A 17,092-nucleotide genomic window follows, 5' to 3' on the forward strand; every position below is an offset into this window, starting at 1 on the left:
GTCTTGTTTGTTGTGTTCGTGTGTCTCACAGGCCAGTGAATCGGGTCATTATACAGTATTGGTAGATTTCATATACATCGTCAGAATTACATACATGCATTACAGCATTACCTTGTCGTCCATCCGTCATGGGCCAGGCCATGGTGGTAGTTGGTGTCCAGTCTTTTACCACTGCACATATCTTGTGTTGCGCCAGTGAAGACGAAATCCCTCCTCTTGCAATTATCTGATCCCCCCCCCCTCACTCGTCTGGGTCCCTTTACACCGGCACGTCCTTCTCCGAGTGTGACACGCGGATCTGATGGTGGTAGTTGCTCATGGCCTTCTCGTCAATGTCCTCTTCAAACACGTTGACCTTGGTGTTCTCAAACCGGCGCGCGCTGATCTTTTGCTCAAACAGCTTATCCAGCTCGGCGTATGTGCGCCCGCGCGGCTCCGGCACGCGGAAGTACGTGTAGACGCAGCAGAGGAAGCAGATGCCGCCCCAGAAGAAGCCCGTGTAGTTGTGCCAGTTCCACGCGCTGGGGTTCAGCATGTAGGGCGTAAGGACATTGTTAATGATGCCGACAACGTTGCTGAGGGGTAACAGTGTTAGCTTGCTGTTGACTAAATTGGGGTGACCGTCAGCCGGGGAGGGATGAGGTTGGCTTACTAAAGGTTACGTCCCAGGACGACCGTCTTGATCTGCAGGCGGCGCGACGGCAGCTCACTGACCAGCGAGTAGCACACGGTGCCCACAGTCAGTTGGTAGAAGAGGGCCCAGACTATCATGATGCTGCCCGTCGCCAGCGCACCCTGCTCACGGTGCTCCTCCGGCACGAGGCCCAGGAACCCGAGGACCATGAGCATGCTGCAGAGGCCCACAAGGCCGTACAGGTACAGCGTGCGGCGGCCAATGCCCCACGACATCAGGAACCAGGCGCCAAAGACGCCCACCATGTTGATGCCGTACTGTCCGAGGGCGAAGTTGTACGAGTTTCTCGTCGAGAGACCGGCTTGCTTGAGGAAGTAACTAGATTTGCATATCAGTACCCATGTCGTGTCGTCGCGTCACGTAGACCGCGTTGTGTGGAAAAAGGAAAAAGAAAAGAACCTACGTAGAGTAGTTGGAAAAGGAGTTACCGCTGAGGTTCTGGATGGCCCAGACCATGCAGACGATCTCGGTACGGCGCAGGTCGACCCCCTTGAAGCAGTCGAGGTAGGAGGCGCCCTCGGTGATCTTCTCCTCGAGGGCATTGGTATGAACCATCATGGCGACGGTCTCGTCGGCGTCAAAGTCAGAGTCCTTGCCCTTGCTCGTCAGGCGAAGCAGCGACTTCTTGGCGTCATCGATCCTGCCCTTGCGCACCAGCCACCAGGGCGACTCGGGGGCGAAGTAGATGCCGAGGGCCAACGGCACCGGCCACATCCACTGCAGGCCATAAGGGATGCGGTAGGCCCACTCGTCCTGGCGATCGAGCATGGAGACGATGACGCCGATACCGATCTCCTGGCCGAGACCCCAGCAGAAGTTGACATAGGTGGTCAGGTAGCCGCGCAGGGCGACGGGGCAGACCTCGGAGGCGTAGGTGATGCAGAGGGTCTGGAACACGCCCCAGGGGATACCACAGAGAATCTCGGCCACGAGCAGGGTCTGGACGTTCTGGGCGGTGAAGAAGATTGAGGTGAAGGCGGCGACGAGTAGAAGGCAGAGAATGACGGTCCAGCGGTAGCCGAAGCGCTCCGAGACCCAGCCGTTGATGAAGAGACCGATGATCTCACCGACGGTAGCACCGTTGCTGAGGCCGGCCTGCCAAGGGGCGGGGACCTGGTAGGTGCCGTCGGCGGTGAGGACTCCGTACTTTTGGTTGAACTGGGGAAAGGCGTAGAAGTTGCTGACGAGGCTGATGTCGTAGCCCTCCATGGCGATACAGGTGGAGATGAGGATGCTCCAGGCGATGGCCTTGGGGTACAGCTTGATGCCTTGGGTCAGAGTCATGGCGTGCTCCTTGTCCGTGGCGGACTTTGCATTCTGCACAAAGGTGCTGGCCAGCTTGGCCGAGTGGTCGCCAATGTCGATGACAGAGTCGACGGGGGCGACCACATTGTCCTCCTCGGGGGCCGTCTTGGACGCCATCGTGACGGGACGCAAAGCGACAAAAATGTGGGACTGGCGGTGCTGCGATGCGCAGGTGTCGCGCGCGTGTGTGCTTGCGTGCGGCTCTGTCGCAGTTGGCTATGGTTTGCGCAGAGTCGGTCGATGAGGGAGCGAGGGAAGCTTTGGCCCCGAGGTAGCTAGTAGATGGGATGGGGAAAAAAAGGAAAAGACGCCGTTGGAGAGATCGTGGGATGTTTTGTGCGGAGAAGGGATAACGGCGAGCTTATGAAAGAAAAGAAATGCCCGCTTGCCGGGACGCTAGGTTGGGTGAAAGCCCACAAAAGAAAGGGCTCGAAGTTTGACGAAGTGCGACGAAAGACTGGGGCCCCCGATATGAGGGGGATAGAAGAGGAGAGACTCGGGATGGAACTGAATTGACGGGCTGGTATCTATCGCATCCATTCGCAAATTGGCACAGCGGTCAAGCGTAACCTTTCGGGTTCATCCGCTAATCAACGTCGTCGCGTCGAGTACCCCCACCGGGCGCCGGAAGGTCAAGGAACATGGACTGGGGACAGCGATGCCCAAGTCGTCGCAAACCACGGAGCAATACGGCGAGGGGTCATGGATGCATTGGAGGAGGGACTGTGCTCTTCCCAGCGATCGACACTTCCCCCCCCTCTTCAATGAATGCCAGCATCGGGGTTCGACTTGCGCGCCGAGACAAGGTAAAGAGTCAGGTTGAGAGGGAACCCCGCATCCGATGGACTGGGACAGGCGACTCGTTTGCTGCCATTGAGTTTGTCTGGAGTCGTCTAGCGTGCAGGGGAGATGAAAGTGTGTGTATGTCAAGGATGGATGGTCAGCTGAGCTGTCAAATACCATGTATGTCGTTCCTCGTTTGGTCTGAGATCCAAGCCACCGGGAAGAAGTCCATGGTGTATGTTGGTGGTGGTGGTGGTGGTGGTGTCGGTAACGTTGGCTTGATAATGGTGATGGGAGACGAGAAGTGGGGTAGTGGCAGATACAGAGAAAGAGAGAGAGAGAGATAGAGGTTCAGAGAAGTTGAAAGAGAGAGGCGTGGAGATAGATGGTTCTCGATCTCGATCTCGATGAAGAATGCCACAGCCACATGCCCAGCCACGGTCATAGCCACAGCCCACAGCGATCGATTGATTGATTGATTGATTTAACTGTTCGTTGTTTCCCCTTCTTCCTTCCTCGTTCCGTCCCTTCTCGTCGCGACAACAGAGGTAGGCAAGCGATGCGCGGGAAGGGGAAGGTGCTCGGGTGCTTGCCGAACTTTCCTGCCTGCCAGATGGCACAGAATGAGTATCCGTACCTAGGTAGGTACCTACCTACTTACCTAAGGTAGGTAGGTACCTGAAGTAACAAGGAGAAGAAGGTACGTACAAGTTGTGCATGCACAGCATAGAGAGCAGGCAGGCACGAATACAGTACAGTGGCCGCCATATGCGCGGAAGGGAACAATTTTCTCAGGTGGAGAGGCATGTGTCGTCGGGCGTCTGCTGACCAAATCACGACCTGGGGGTGGACGACCCTACTGACTGTACGGGAAAAGTGCCCCCGCACACGTCACTGGCAGCCCCGGACTCGAGAGCCTCAACTCAAATCCCGCACAGATCTGTTCAAAAATCGAGGGGCTCCCCAGATTTTGCTCCATCTTCCCCAGGTTTCAATTCATTCGACGTTTTCATCGGAAAGAATTGCACCTTTCAAGTGGCTTCAGGGCGCCATGCCATCTCCCGAAGCGCCTGATTCGTTGAGTGCCACCACTTGGTGAGTGAGACTTTGAAAGGGGGGATGATCCACCGCCGTGAGAGGGGCAGGGGTCGCCTCGGAAAAAAACGCCTCTTTCGGAGTCGACGAGGCCATTCGAATCCGGACAGACGGCCGTGAGAACGAGAGACGAGGGACGAGCTGTAGCGAAATATCTCGTGAGATGCCTTCAGCTCGTGGCTCCCGGCAAGAAAAGATGACTCGATGGACTCCGGCGGTGGTGACGCTGCCTGTTGGTGCCAACGAAAGGCCTGACTGAGGGAGAATTTCCTCATGTTCGGTTCATCTTTATTATTTTGGAAGGCAACTTGGCTGACAGCAAACTCTGCCTACAGCGAACAGTGCCGCGAACAGCACCTGCGGTGTGATCGCGTCCTCCCCGTCTGTGGACGGTGTCTGATGACAGGCAGGGAGTGCCAGAAGGGGTACAAGTTCCGCGCGCCCAAACACGCCGTCTTCAAAGAGAGCTACAAATGGCCTCCGACGCCCAAGAAGCTCAAGTTCGTTGACGAGACGCGGGGGCTTGAGCTTGGAGTCAGCGATGACATCGACAGCGCAGAGTCCGTAGTCGGCTCCACTTCCGCAGACCTCGAATCGACTGACACCTCGCCGGGCACCACGACCGCCGTGATCTCGGCTGACCGCCCGCCGCTGCAGGCGGCCAAGGCGGCGAGTTGGCCTCTCCCCAACGGGAGCCAAAATGAGAACCATGGTGGGAGGCATCACGAGAGCCCCCATGAGAGCCATCATGAGAACGGTCATGGCAACAGTCACGGAAGCCCACCCGAAGGCCGTCACGGCCGCGAAGTCATTAACGAGCCTGCCCAATCGCCGCCACGGGCATCGCCGACCACGCCCGGCGCCGACCACCTCAGCCCCCATGACGATCGACGAGAGCCGTCCCAGTCCGACTCGGCCGTGACTCTACCTCCTATGCAGTCCGTGCTGCCGCCCTTTGAAGGCATATATACCGATCGTCCCGCATGGCCGCTCATCGGCCGCCAAGAAGCCACTCTGTTCCGCCACTACGTTGAGAAGCTAGGATTCTGGGTATGTCAAAGGCCGACGCCCTGCCTTCTTTATCAAGCGGGAAGGGGGGAGACCACTAACTGACGACGCAGCTCGATCTATGTGACCCCATCAGGCACTTCGAGACCGAAGTGCCGCAGCGGTCCGGCTCGTGCCCCATCCTCCTGAACGCCATCTTCGCGCTGGCGGCACGGCATCTCAGCCTGACAAGCGCCTACGACTCGCTGGCCTCGAACCGTTATCACGAGCAGTGCCTCAACTACCTTATCCCATTGCTCGACCACGCCAGCACCGTGTCAGACGAGAACCTGTTCGCCGCCACCATCATCCTCCGGGTTCTTGAGGAGATTGACGTCAACACCCTTGGCCAGGACACGCACGGCCACCTCCTCGGCATCCACGCCTTCGTCAACGTCGGAGACCGCTTCCTGGCCCCGGGCTCCCTGACCGCCGCCTGCTTCTGGGCCGGCCTGAGGCAGGAGATCTACAGCGCCGTCATCAATCAACAGGTCGTCCGCATGAACCTCGGCCACGCCATCGTCGATCGCTCGACGGCCCCGGGAGACGACTTTGTCTGGGCGAACCGCGCCATCGTGCACTGTGCCGACGTCCTCAACTTCTGCTTCGGATCCGAGGCGGGGTCCGTCCTACAATGGGGCCAGCTCGAGATGGCAAACAGGGAATGGAAGAACGCGCTGCCGCCCTCGTACACGCCCATCTTTTTCCGTGAGAGAACGAGAGACGAGGCCTTCCCTGAGGTGTGGTATCAGAAGGCGTGTCACAGTAAGTGAGCTCCTATCTGCCTCAGCTCTTCGCAACAGCCGATGGACTTTTCAGCATGGGCGGTGTCCGCGACGAGGCCGAATCAGAACGCCAAACTAAAGCTCGCCAGTCATCGCCGTCCAACATCACATCCTCGCCGAAATGTACCTCGCACTATTCAACCCGAGCATACCGCGGGTCGGCGGCGGCCGCAAGGCTGCAGAAAAGCGGCTCACGGAGCAGATCCAGGAACTGCTACGGAGTCTGTGCGGAATCGGCATGTGCAACCAGTGGTCACCGCCAGCCATGTTCACGGCTTGTATGGGCATAGCCATCGGTAAGATCTGTCTTTCTCTCTTTTTTATTTTCCTTTTCTCTTTCCTCTGCTGTCTGAGATTTCCTCCGTCCCTTTCTTGAACGTGGCTCCGTATTCTTGCCTCACACGCTAACTTGGCCCTTTTCACAGCCGGTGACCGGTTCGACAACAGACACGACCAAGAGGCGCTGCTGAAGATGCTGAGCATTACCGAACAGGCCCACGCGCGGCCCACGACGGCGGTGCGCGAGCAGCTAATGAGTGCATGGGGGTGGGTAGATGTGGACGCCATAGGCGAGGGATGATGGCCGGTGGAACCCGGGGGTGGTGGGTCAGCCGTCTGGGGAATGCTTGACTACAGCCTCTTCGATTGGGTCATGGGGATGGGACTTTTTCTTTTCTTTTTTCCTTTTGGCGGCCGCCCCCGATGAGGGGTCGCCTCCCGCTCGGGACTGATTCCGCATCACGATAGGTTGGTGGGTTGGGTTGGACGGCATGCGTCCCCCCCAGATTTAGATTTCTCATGGTTCTAGCATCTCTTGATACCCGGCATGGTGTAGATTCCGTGTCTGTGATGGAAAATATCTGGCCGGCTTAGCCGGGATGGCTGAGGTAGTGGCAGGCGACGCATGGTCAAGAACGATATGACACATTTCGCAGTTCCACCCACCTACATGATTTCAACCTCGTATTTGCGCGTGTGTGGCTGGCGTCTGTTTGGTGGCTATTTGCCGTGTCTATGCTTCTCCCCGCATGCACAATACCGTCCGCGTGACGCTGTGTAAGTCATGTCAACCTAGCCCGCCCAGGTACGGAACAGATCCCGCTGAATTAGCGTCAGACACTTTCCTACAAATGAGCCGCTTTGTGACCAATGCTGATGCCGGGCCAGGAACGCTTCAACGCGTGCCTAGGTTAGAAGCTCGGGGGGAAGGCCGAGACAACGAGGGGTAGCAGGGTCTGGGCGAAGCACCCTCGGGCAGGCGAACCAGGCAGCTTGCCTAGCCGGATCCAATCAATGCAAAGCCATTACTGAAAAGAGTAGGGGAAAGCTCGTGGGGGATCAACACGCTCCGCATGGGGCGGACCCTGAAAAAGTGACGTTGAAAAGACGGGCACGTAGAAACTGACTAGTACGAGAGGCCGCGCCGCCGAAAGAGGGAATAATTGAGACTGGTTTGCAAATCCCATGACGAGGCGGCGGGGACCACAATTAAGCTTTACCACAAGGAATGAGAGATGCAGAGCAGGGTGCCATCAGGTTACATCTTTCTCTTGGCCATCCCACCCTAGGTGCCTAGGATGCGATTTTCGAGGCGGGAGATGGGAAAGGCGGGAGGTAAATGTGTGGAATAAGCGTTGGAACCGTTGAAGATGCAGGGATGGTTTCGCGGATTTTATCTGTAAGTGAAGTCGTCGGGATTTTAATACTTTCGCACAAAGTCCCTATTAGACTCGATTGGGACTAGCTTGGAAAATCTGCGAGAGATATGTCACGTGATGGCCAAAACTGTTCATTTTCCCCGAACAGCGAAGAGAAGAGGGACGGGCGCTCCACAAGGGTCGTCGGCGGTTTTATCCTCATTTAAACAACTGGAATCCAAAACCTGGAATCCCCTCGCACCCGGTTGCATCTCCTCGCATCTCTCTCCACAGAGCTGGACCGCGCCCCGTCTTTCTTGTTCCAATTTACATCACACCCCGGCCTGATCTTCGCGCGGGGTCTTTTGTTCAGTATGGAGCATATCGATTATGGCTGCGTGACCAAGATGGCTTTTTTTTCCTTTTTCCTATCTCGTCCAAGTAGGTCCAGCCCTCCATGACGAACTGTACCTTGGCCAAGCACCGCGTGTGGCGCGAATATCAGTTACCTCGCCATGTCAGAGTTTTCCTCGTCCATCTCGGCGTCTACCAGGAATAGCAAATTCCATGTTCTACTTGGTCTTATCTTCCTAAGCAACAAACATATTTATATACTGTCTCCCTGAGGCTCACGTCCTTAGACATTACACTTGTCATCATCATCCGTCATCTTGAGCGAATACCATTAGAAGCATCGCATTTCTTCCTTCATACCCAACGGTTTCTCGTCTTTCCATCTTGTGTATTTTTGACTTCTTGTAAATCCCGAATTCCGAATCTCCCAGCCGTCACAATGGCCGCTGCTGCTGTCGCCGTCCCCTACGTCCGGACCGACGGTCACGCCCTGGAGCAGACCACCGACTTTGTCGAGGAGGTCAACATTCTCAAGGACCAGGTCAACAAGCAGCAGCAGCAGGAAGACTTCTACGGGGAGTCCAAGTTCGACCAGGAGAAGGACAAGACCGCCTTCCGCCAGTACGAGGACGCCTGCGACCGCGTCAAGAGCTTCTACAAGGAGCAGCACGAGAAGCAGACGGTCGAGTACAACCTCTCGGCGCGCGAAAAGTTCGCCATCGACGTCACCGGCCAGAAGGCGTGCCGCGACGAGATGACCATCTGGGAGGCCATGGAGAAGCTCAACACGCTCATCGACAACTCGGACCCCGACACTGAGCTTTCCCAGATCCAGCATCTGCTCCAGACCGCCGAGGCCATGCGCCGCGACGGCAAGCCCCGCTGGATGCAGCTCACCGGCCTCGTCCACGACCTCGGCAAGCTCCTCTACTTCTACGGCGCCGAGGGCCAGTGGGACGTCGTCGGCGACACCTTCCCCGTCGGCTGCGCCTTCGACCCCCGCATCGTCCTGCCTTCCACCTTCGAGGCCAACCCGGACAACAACCACCCAGTCTACAGCACCAAGCACGGCATCTACGAGCCCGGCTGCGGCATCGAGAACCTCATGATCTCCTGGGGCCACGACGAGTACATGTACACCGTCTGCAAGGAGCAGTCCACCCTGCCCCGCGAGGCCCTCGCCATGATCCGCTACCACTCCTTCTACCCCTGGCACCGCGAGGGCGCCTACCGCGAGTTCATGAAGGAGGGCGACGAGGACCTTCTCAAGGCCGTCCTGGCCTTCAACCCCTACGACCTGTACAGCAAGTCCGACGATGCCCCTACCGTCGAGGAGCTCAAGGTATGTTCTGTCTCCCCCGCTGTTTGCTCGCGACCCCTGCAAGGACAGCCAGTCACTAACGCAAGTACTAGCCCTACTACATGGAGCTCATTGACGAGTACTTCCCCAATAAGGTCATCAAGTGGTAGAGATACCACTGTTTGTTTTCCGAGTTTGTCCCGTTATGACTAGAGCGACATGAGATGGGTTTTTTCTTTTTCTTTTTGATATATAAGCCCTCCAACAGCGTTTTCTTCCCTGTTTCCGTCGGAGGCACGGCGTTTTCATAGAATGGGCGGGTGGTGATGAATACATCCACCGGGTTATCGGTTGTTCTTTTTTTGCGAAATGGCTCTCAAATGTTATGCCGGCCAAGAGAAAGAGGCCGCTACAAATCGACTCAAACGTACTCGGGTAGAGGAAGTCTGAACCTTTTCGACAGATAGATGAGACATGTCCAGAAACGATTGAAAGGAAGACACGCAACGTCGGCCTTCAACAAATGTGAATGTTGAAATAGTATAAACCTACACACACATGACAATAGAAGAGACAGTAGACAGGAAATTACAAGGATGTCAAGAGACGGCTGACCACTCGGGAAGAGTAAAAGAATTGCCACGCTTCCTTGTGAGCTTCTCGACGCCGTTCAAGTTTCCACATTGACATGGGTTGAAATTACTCGGTAGACCGAGGCGGGTAGGTAGTCTTCAGCAGTCTTGGTCCTGGCAGCAAATGGAGGGTAAATGCCACGCGCCTATGTTGGTTAGTCAGCACAAGGTGCCGAGTAATTTCGGCTCCAAGCCGAGCCGGATATAATGGTCCCACTTATGCCGGGTACGGCCCCACCCTTCAGCCGGCCGTGGTTCTTTTTGCCACCGGAGGTTGCGAAATTGCCACTGCTTGGGAGGGAATACATGTTTTGACAGGCACACACTCATTGCCTTGGTTCTTTCCTGATCATCCTCTTCGAGTTAGGGTTGTTCCTCATGGCCTTCCGGGCCTTCTCTTTTGCTGCCCTTGTTCAAGAACAGGTGAGGCCAATCTGCCGGAACCTTGAAGGTGAAAATCCTGCACCAAGAAAGACCCACTCGCACAAAGTCCGAATAGCCAGCAGAGGCGGATGGACCGGCGAATGTCAAAACGGTCCACAAATGGCAAAACCCTAATAGTCATCCTGTGTCTCATCCTCTTCAACAACGAGTACCTCATATCAAGCACAATAGCTCAGGGGTAGAGCGCTGGGCTCATAACCCAGAGGTCCCTGGATCGAAACCAGGTTGTGCTATCTCATCTTTTGCTTTTTTTCTTACTCAAACCTAACCTCCCTTTCTTTTTTTCCCTCCTCGTGGCGAACTCCCCGGCACGGCAGGGGAACTCAATGTGGAATCATTTACAGTCACCCAAGCGCCCATCATAACGTGATGCTGCTGATTAGTTTCCTGCTAGACGTGTTCTGAAGTAACTTTTAAGTTTGGTTTGGCTTTGCGCCGTTGGAACGGCCGCCCATGTCAGGCCACACCACGAGAGATCGGTCACATCCGCCTCAGCATCGAGGGGTCTTCCCTCAATTTGAGCTCAGTTTGTTTATAACCGTCATGTGCTGAGCGCCGACGATGGTAAATTCGATACTGAGAGGTCGAGTGCTCCGCCTCTTGGTACTTAAAGCACACGATTATCTCAGTATCAAGCACTTATCATATCTTTCATCGCCGGAGAAAACAATGAAATTGAGGGTTTTGGCTCAAGGTGCCACCAATGCTTCGCCCTCATCAGCCCGTCCGATGTGGTCAGATGCGCCGCTTTGAGCAACCCTATGGACATCTCCCAACAGGCACGATCCTCTCGGAGTCGTGGAGTAGCCGTTCACTGACCTCCTAGAGCTGCATGCGTGAGTTATCTGGAATAGCCTTCCCACGTCCATGACCCTATCAACCCAGCCAGTTTGCCCCCCTCGCCACCGCCCACTCTGCCAGATTATCGCCATAGCCGCGCGCATCTTTACCAGGTCGACTCCCACTTGACCGACGAGTGGATCTCGGAAGGCTTGTAACGCTCATCCAACCTGAACCAAAAACATGGGCCATGTCAAACTTGACATCCGCACGTCTTTCAACCGGCTGCTCGGAGGGAGTGGCGAGTAAACAATGGCTTGCGGCGAATTGGATGGAGGGAGAGGGGGGTGAATTGTTTGGGGTCGTTTTGGTTCGATCCTCGGGCAGAAGATGAAATCCTCTTGAGTTTACGTTTCCTCCCTCGGCAGTCCCTCATACGACCGCACGGCCGTTTTGCGCCGTCAGCCGCCACATGTGCCGGCCGAAGAGGCGCTGTGCCCTTGCCGCTCATGTGTCTGTCACGAAGAAACAAAAGGGACATAGCGGACGCCAGGTGGGATGTCGCCGCTTGCCGTGCCTGAGCGCCCTGCGGACTGGCCGTTCTTGACACAGGTACAGCCACATTGCTCAGACCATTGCCGCCAAACGCAAGATAGGCTTTAGTTGCGCAGAGCCAAGACGGGACCGAGGGTGACGGCCGCCTCAAATGAACTAACACTGGGGTAACAGCGGGAGCCAAAATCGTGGGTAGCGAGATATTGCCACGCTACTGTGGTGATTGGGACCATGGCCCTGCGAGAAAGATGCGGAAGGGATAGAGAATATCCAGCTTTACCATGTCCGCCCCCTCCCCCAACCAGCAGCAAAAGCAAACAAGCTTTGGGCAGTACACAACATCCGAATGCGCTTATGAGAACCAATTGAGAAAGGAATAAAAAGCAGGTCCATGATGAATCACCGCGCATGCTGAGCACAATTCTTCTATAGCAGTGCGCGCATGTGGTATGCCGATATACCCATCATCGCCACGGGAAGTTATGCGAACCCGAAAGCCGCCCGAGAGTTGCATGGCGGCGGCCGTCCGTCTTCATACTGCTTTGCTCCAAGATTTCCATCCTCGCGCCCATGTAGTAATACATGTTGGTCTGAACTACCTCGCATGCTCGCCGCACCGGTTCACTGTCCCGGTCGGGTATGGGCAGAGGTATGGGCAGACTGCAAGAAAAAAAAGAAGACGCAGACTCGCCCACTCGGGCTCGACTGGAAATTTAGATAGCCGCCATCAAGGCGGCGAGCTCGACGCTTGGTACCCGAACCGACTGTCAGGACCGCGCCGCTCACTCCCACTCAGACTGTTTGGAACACCGTCCCGTCTCTCGCCCTGGCCCGAACTGTTGAAACCAACCCGCCCTCTTGGTATAAAGGCCTCTAACTGGTACGTGGGGTGTCGAAACGGGGCCTCTCTCCGCGCGACGCAAACTCCATCAGTTCCTCGCAACTGTTTGACCGAAGAGGCTAGGACCACAACCCATCCCCGAACGACAGCACCGTGCTTCCGAGGTTAATCTACGCGGTGACCACACTTTATAGCTCTGGACTTCCACCTTATCTAGAGGTTGGTTCGACCGTTTGAGGTTTGGGGTTCTGGAAGCTCTTGAGGCTCAGCTTTCTCATTCTCTCTCTCCTCTCTCTTCTTTCGTTATAACGACGATTGCGCGAAGTTTGTGATAGGACGGTAGTATTGGTTGCTTTCGAGGTGAGTATTTCTAGTGGTGGAGAACTCCATCCATGTCTTCTTATACTCAATAGCCGACTCACAAAGGTGTTCATAGCTGCATACGCATCATTGTTTATTCCCGGCCACGTCTCTTGGACAACGATATCCAATATGAGGTCGACACTTTCGCAGAGCGTGCTCTTTCTGCTCTACGGCCTCGCTATAGCGGCCCCGCCCAACTCGGGCGTCGTGAAGAGGCAGGATGCACCGGCAGCGAACCCCGACGATGACCAGAGTCCCAAGTCATGCAACACACCCAGCAACAGACAATGTTGGGTCGACGGATTCGACATCAACACCGCTTACGAGGAGAAGACTCCTGACACTGGGGTGACTAGGGAGGTAGGTTTGTAGCTGTCAAAGCGATGGACCAGCGCGCTGACATGTCACAGTATGACCTGGTTCTTACTGAACACCCGACGTACAAGGCTGGAGATGGCATGGACAAGAATACCGCCATGCTCATTAATGGTAGGGAATGGCAGCCGAGGCTATTGGCGGTTCTATGCTAATTCAGGATGTGCTGCAGGCGGCTTCCCGGGCCCAAACATCAAGGCAAACTGGGGTGACAAGATCCGCGTGAGAGTCGTCAACAACCTCAGAACGAACGGGTATGTACAGAGGCGCAGATGACATACCGACAGCGGGCATTCGAGCTGACATGACGCAGCACGTCCATTCACTGGCACGGAGTCAGACAGCTGAACAATAACATCAACGACGGAGTCAATGGTATCACCGAGTGCCCCATCCCACCGGGCTCCAGCAAGACGTACGAGTGGCGCGCCGAGCAGTATGGCTCCTCATGGTGAGCTCCGTGATTCTCGACTTCTCAACGTGGGCAAAATCTGACTCCCCCAGGTACCATTCTCATTTCTCTGACCAGTATGCCAACGGCATTGCGGGCACCATCCAGATTGATGGACCGACCTCCAAGAACTACGACGAGGACCTCGGCGTCTACTCTATTTCGGACTGGTACTACAAGTCGGCCGACGAGATCCGGTCAACCTTCACTGCACCCGCGGCCGTCCCCGCCAGCGACAACATCCTCTTCAACGGCACCCACGTGAACAAGAACGGCGGCGGAGCCTACTCCCGCGTGACGCTCAAGAAGGGCAAGGTCCACAAGATTCGCCTCATCAACATGTCGGTCGACAACACCTTCTCCGTCAACCTCGTCAACCACAAGATGACGGTCACGGGAACCGACTTTGTGCCCGTCAAGCCTTTCCAGACGGACTCGCTGTACCTCTCCGTCGGCCAGCGCTACGATGTCCTCATCAACGCCGACCAGGACTCCAGCAAGGCCTACTGGTTCAACGTCACGTTCGCCTCCAACAGGCTCTGCGGCACGTCCAACATCAACAAGCCCGCCGCCATCTTCCAGTACGAGGGCGCGTCCAGCAACATAGTGCCCAAGGACGCGGGCCAGGCGGTCACGGATTCCCAGTGCCAGGACAAGACGGATTACGAGCCCATTTACAGCGTCAACGTCGACTCCACGGCCTTCTCCAAGACTCAGGACAACTCCTTGGACGTCACTGTCGACACCAGCAGGACGACCAACCAGCAGCGCGTGTACTGGAAGGTCAACGGCCAGGACATGGACGTCGACTGGGATGAGCCGACGCTGTCTTACCTTGCCAAGAATGACTCCGACTACCCTGCCCAGTTCAACGTCTTTGAGGTGCCGAACGAGAATAACGTAAGTATACATGCCCTGGACCAATCCTTTTTTTTTTTTGTTATTGAACCCGTACTAACCGTTCGCAGTGGGCATTCTGGGTCGTCGAGAACCTCTTCCCTGCTCCTGTAAGTGCTCCCCAGCCAGGAACTTCCCCGACCCGCACCATACTGACAAAAAGCAACAGCATCCCATGCATCTTCACGGCCACGACTTCTACGTTCTCGGCCACTCGGATCCCACGAACGGCGGACGGGGCAACGGTCAAAGGTTCAACCCGCAGACTGACACTTCCAAGCTCAACTTCAAGAACCCGACGAGGCGCGACGTCACCACGTTGCCCGGCAGAGGCTGGCTCGTCGTAGCGTTCAAGACGGACAACCCCGGCGCCTGGCTGTTCCACTGCCACATCGCGTGGCATCTCAGCCAGGGCTTGAGCGTCCAGTTCCTCGAGCGCACGCAGGACATCGCCAACACCTTCAAGATCGACGCCATTGACGACATGTGCTCGCAGTGGAACTCGTACGCGAAGAATGCGCCGTACAAGCAGTCCGACTCTGGTATTTGAAGCTTTAATAAGGGGCCTCTTGCAAATTTCTTCGTCATCCGGGGAAAACATCACACAAGCTTTCTTTTTTTTTCTCTCTCTCTCTCCTGTTTTTCTGGAACGTCGTCCTCAGTCTGGTTTAATTTGCGGAAACGGAGCGGTGTTAAGGGGCCGGAAGCATAGTCATCACAGAACGAAAGGGAGAGAGCATCATAGATAGATATACAACATCATGCTTATCATTCACATGATTTTTCTGAAGCCTTTCAAACCAATCATGTCTTTGTGAATTATTCTCCGGGAAATATGGGTTCACTCACATGTCCATGGACTGTGAGCCACAATCTATCTCAACAGCGCATGTGCCATCGAGTTGGCTAGGAATTGAAAGCTATTCTAAATTAGCTTTGTTGTCAAGCCATTGCACAAGAACATTAAACTCGGAGCATAAAGGGGCCACCTGCAGCTGAGAGAGGAGCAAGTGCGCAATGTGCCTCGATTAGCTTTCCCCATCCTTTCGGCTCCTGACTGCGAGCTGTCGACGCTTCCTGTCGCCCAAGTGACCTGCCTTCAGAACCAGTTCGCCCTCTTTGTTACGGATCTCAAAGTCTTCCGAGGTCGTCCAGTCCTGGCGCAACGTCTTTTGTTTGATGACGTCGCGGCCCACCTGGTTCTGGATATCACGGCGCCCGTTGAGCAAGTCGTTGTTCAGCTTTCCCTGTAGGTGACGTTAGGAGGGCATTCTTAACACAAGTAACAAAGAAACAAGAAACGAACTTACACCTCGCTCCTTGGAGGGAGCGCCGGCGTATTTGCAGATCCAGTCTGCTCGGGTGAGAGAGTGGATAAGAATCTTGCAGTCCTGTTGGGGTCGAAGGTTAATTAGAGGCTTGCTTTTGTCAAATGATTAGGGGACACAGCAACCTACAAGCGCGTTCTCACTTATAGCCTGCCATCTCTCGGAAAATGTGTCAAAGTGCTCCCACATGGCAGTCGTCTTGGATCCAGACCAAAGTGGCCTCATGGTGAATCCGAGCTGCATCTCCATCGCAGCCCGCTGAAAATCAGGCCTGTTAGCCATGTTCCAGCTTCATTAAAGGACGGGGATCATCTCTTACCAGCAGTCTCCAGCAAAGAAGCTCAATCTCAACGTCGGAGATGTGATAGTGAATCACTGCTTCGAGGAGCTCCACGGGTGTGCTCTCGGTGTCCGTCAGGGCCCAGTCCGTCTTGCTAATGCCCTTCGGCCGAGCAGCGACGTCGAAACCGGCATCCTGTCCCTCCGCACCTCTTCTTCGCTTCCTGGAGGTGGTCTCGGCAGCCTCGGATGATCCGCGACCGTATTGACTTTCAAGCTTGGCGAGGCGCTCGCGTGCCTTTCTCAACTCGTAAAAGTTTCCCAGGTCTGTAACGTGGTCGAAGAGGCTTTTGACATAGGCGCGTTGCTGTTCGGCCGACGATGGCCAGGAAGCGTCTTCGTGGGGCGCCTTGCCCGCTGCGCGCTTGACGTGCCGTTCGTAAGCATCGTCGAGCTCCTCGAAATGATCCATGTTCTGAACGACGCCTTTGTAGCGGAAGGTGGGAGGAGCAACGAGCTCTGCTGTGAGAATCGGGTGCTGGTGCTCTGTTTCATACACGTTGCTCGGCTTTGCTCTCTTCGCCTGCAGGGAAGAAGCCGGCGTCGACGAAACCAGCGGTGATGGCGCGATTGTCTGCCCAGGTGATGTCGAGGCCTGCCCGATCTGCAAAGTCGCCAGCGACGTTTCTTGAGTCTGGGTGCTGGGCCAGCCGTAGGACATGGCGCGGAGCTCTAAGGCCGCGATGGCCTGGTCTGCCTCCTCTGGGTGAAACGTCGCCATCATGGAAATCCATTCGTGAAATCGGCAGACTAGGCCCCAGACCCCTTCGTTATTGGGCCGGTTGTGCAAAAGGGTTACGTAGAAGTTGATATCGGGAAACATCCGCGGCCCATCGTGGTACCGGTAGGGCACCATGTCTTCTGCGAAGCTCAGTCAGTCTCACGTTCTCACGTTCTCTAGACGAGACCCGTAGTATTGATGGATATATTCAGGGGTCAACATACTCAAAATTGTGTCGAACATCCACTTCTTGGTCTCATAAGGCACCGCCGGGTCATCCAGGACCTCGAGATCCGCGTAGAACAATGGCACCGCTTGTTGCTCGTCGAGCGTGAGCTCCAACTCCTGGAGTAACAGTGAATCCAT

General features: G+C 55.7%; 6 protein-coding genes and 1 non-coding gene across 7 annotated transcripts; 4 read left to right on the forward strand and 3 right to left on the reverse strand.

Annotated features, from left to right (window-relative positions):
- Positions 1 to 259: 259 nt before the first annotated feature.
- GLRG_08946 (sugar porter family MFS transporter) lies at positions 260 to 2,116 on the reverse strand (the record flags this gene model as incomplete). Its single annotated transcript, XM_008099631.1, has 3 exons — positions 260 to 575; positions 653 to 1,012; positions 1,098 to 2,116. The coding sequence occupies 3 exons, from the start codon at positions 2,114 to 2,116 to the stop codon at positions 260 to 262; spliced, it is 1,695 nt and encodes a 564-aa protein (XP_008097822.1).
- A 2,160-nt stretch (positions 2,117 to 4,276) lies between these two features.
- On the forward strand, positions 4,277 to 6,289 carry GLRG_08947 (uncharacterized protein; the record flags this gene model as incomplete). Its single annotated transcript, XM_008099632.1, has 4 exons — positions 4,277 to 4,927; positions 4,999 to 5,689; positions 5,799 to 6,005; positions 6,135 to 6,289. The coding sequence occupies 4 exons, from the start codon at positions 4,277 to 4,279 to the stop codon at positions 6,287 to 6,289; spliced, it is 1,704 nt and encodes a 567-aa protein (XP_008097823.1).
- A 1,850-nt stretch (positions 6,290 to 8,139) lies between these two features.
- On the forward strand, positions 8,140 to 9,170 carry GLRG_08948 (uncharacterized protein; the record flags this gene model as incomplete). Its single annotated transcript, XM_008099633.1, has 2 exons — positions 8,140 to 9,042; positions 9,114 to 9,170. The coding sequence occupies 2 exons, from the start codon at positions 8,140 to 8,142 to the stop codon at positions 9,168 to 9,170; spliced, it is 960 nt and encodes a 319-aa protein (XP_008097824.1).
- Positions 9,171 to 10,237: 1,067 nt separating this feature from the next.
- On the forward strand, positions 10,238 to 10,309 carry GLRG_13218. Its single transcript has one exon. It is a non-coding gene; the product is annotated as a tRNA-Met (tRNA).
- A 2,435-nt stretch (positions 10,310 to 12,744) lies between these two features.
- Positions 12,745 to 14,888, forward strand: GLRG_08949 (multicopper oxidase; the record flags this gene model as incomplete). Its single annotated transcript, XM_008099634.1, has 7 exons — positions 12,745 to 12,975; positions 13,026 to 13,104; positions 13,163 to 13,244; positions 13,304 to 13,441; positions 13,495 to 14,341; positions 14,410 to 14,448; positions 14,508 to 14,888. The coding sequence occupies 7 exons, from the start codon at positions 12,745 to 12,747 to the stop codon at positions 14,886 to 14,888; spliced, it is 1,797 nt and encodes a 598-aa protein (XP_008097825.1).
- Positions 14,889 to 15,366: 478 nt separating this feature from the next.
- On the reverse strand, positions 15,367 to 15,909 carry GLRG_08950 (uncharacterized protein; the record flags this gene model as incomplete). The annotated part of the gene is made up of 3 exons (XM_008099635.1): positions 15,367 to 15,585; positions 15,649 to 15,729; positions 15,796 to 15,909. The coding sequence occupies 3 exons, from the start codon at positions 15,907 to 15,909 to the stop codon at positions 15,367 to 15,369; spliced, it is 414 nt and encodes a 137-aa protein (XP_008097826.1).
- Positions 15,910 to 15,940: 31 nt separating this feature from the next.
- Positions 15,941 to 17,092, reverse strand: GLRG_08951 (uncharacterized protein; the record flags this gene model as incomplete). The annotated part of the gene is made up of 2 exons (XM_008099636.1): positions 15,941 to 16,707; positions 16,951 to 17,092. The coding sequence occupies 2 exons, from the start codon at positions 17,090 to 17,092 to the stop codon at positions 15,941 to 15,943; spliced, it is 909 nt and encodes a 302-aa protein (XP_008097827.1).

This window comes from Colletotrichum graminicola (genome assembly GCF_000149035.1).
Source record: "Colletotrichum graminicola M1.001 genomic scaffold supercont1.43, whole genome shotgun sequence".
Taxonomy (NCBI): domain Eukaryota; kingdom Fungi; phylum Ascomycota; class Sordariomycetes; order Glomerellales; family Glomerellaceae; genus Colletotrichum; species Colletotrichum graminicola.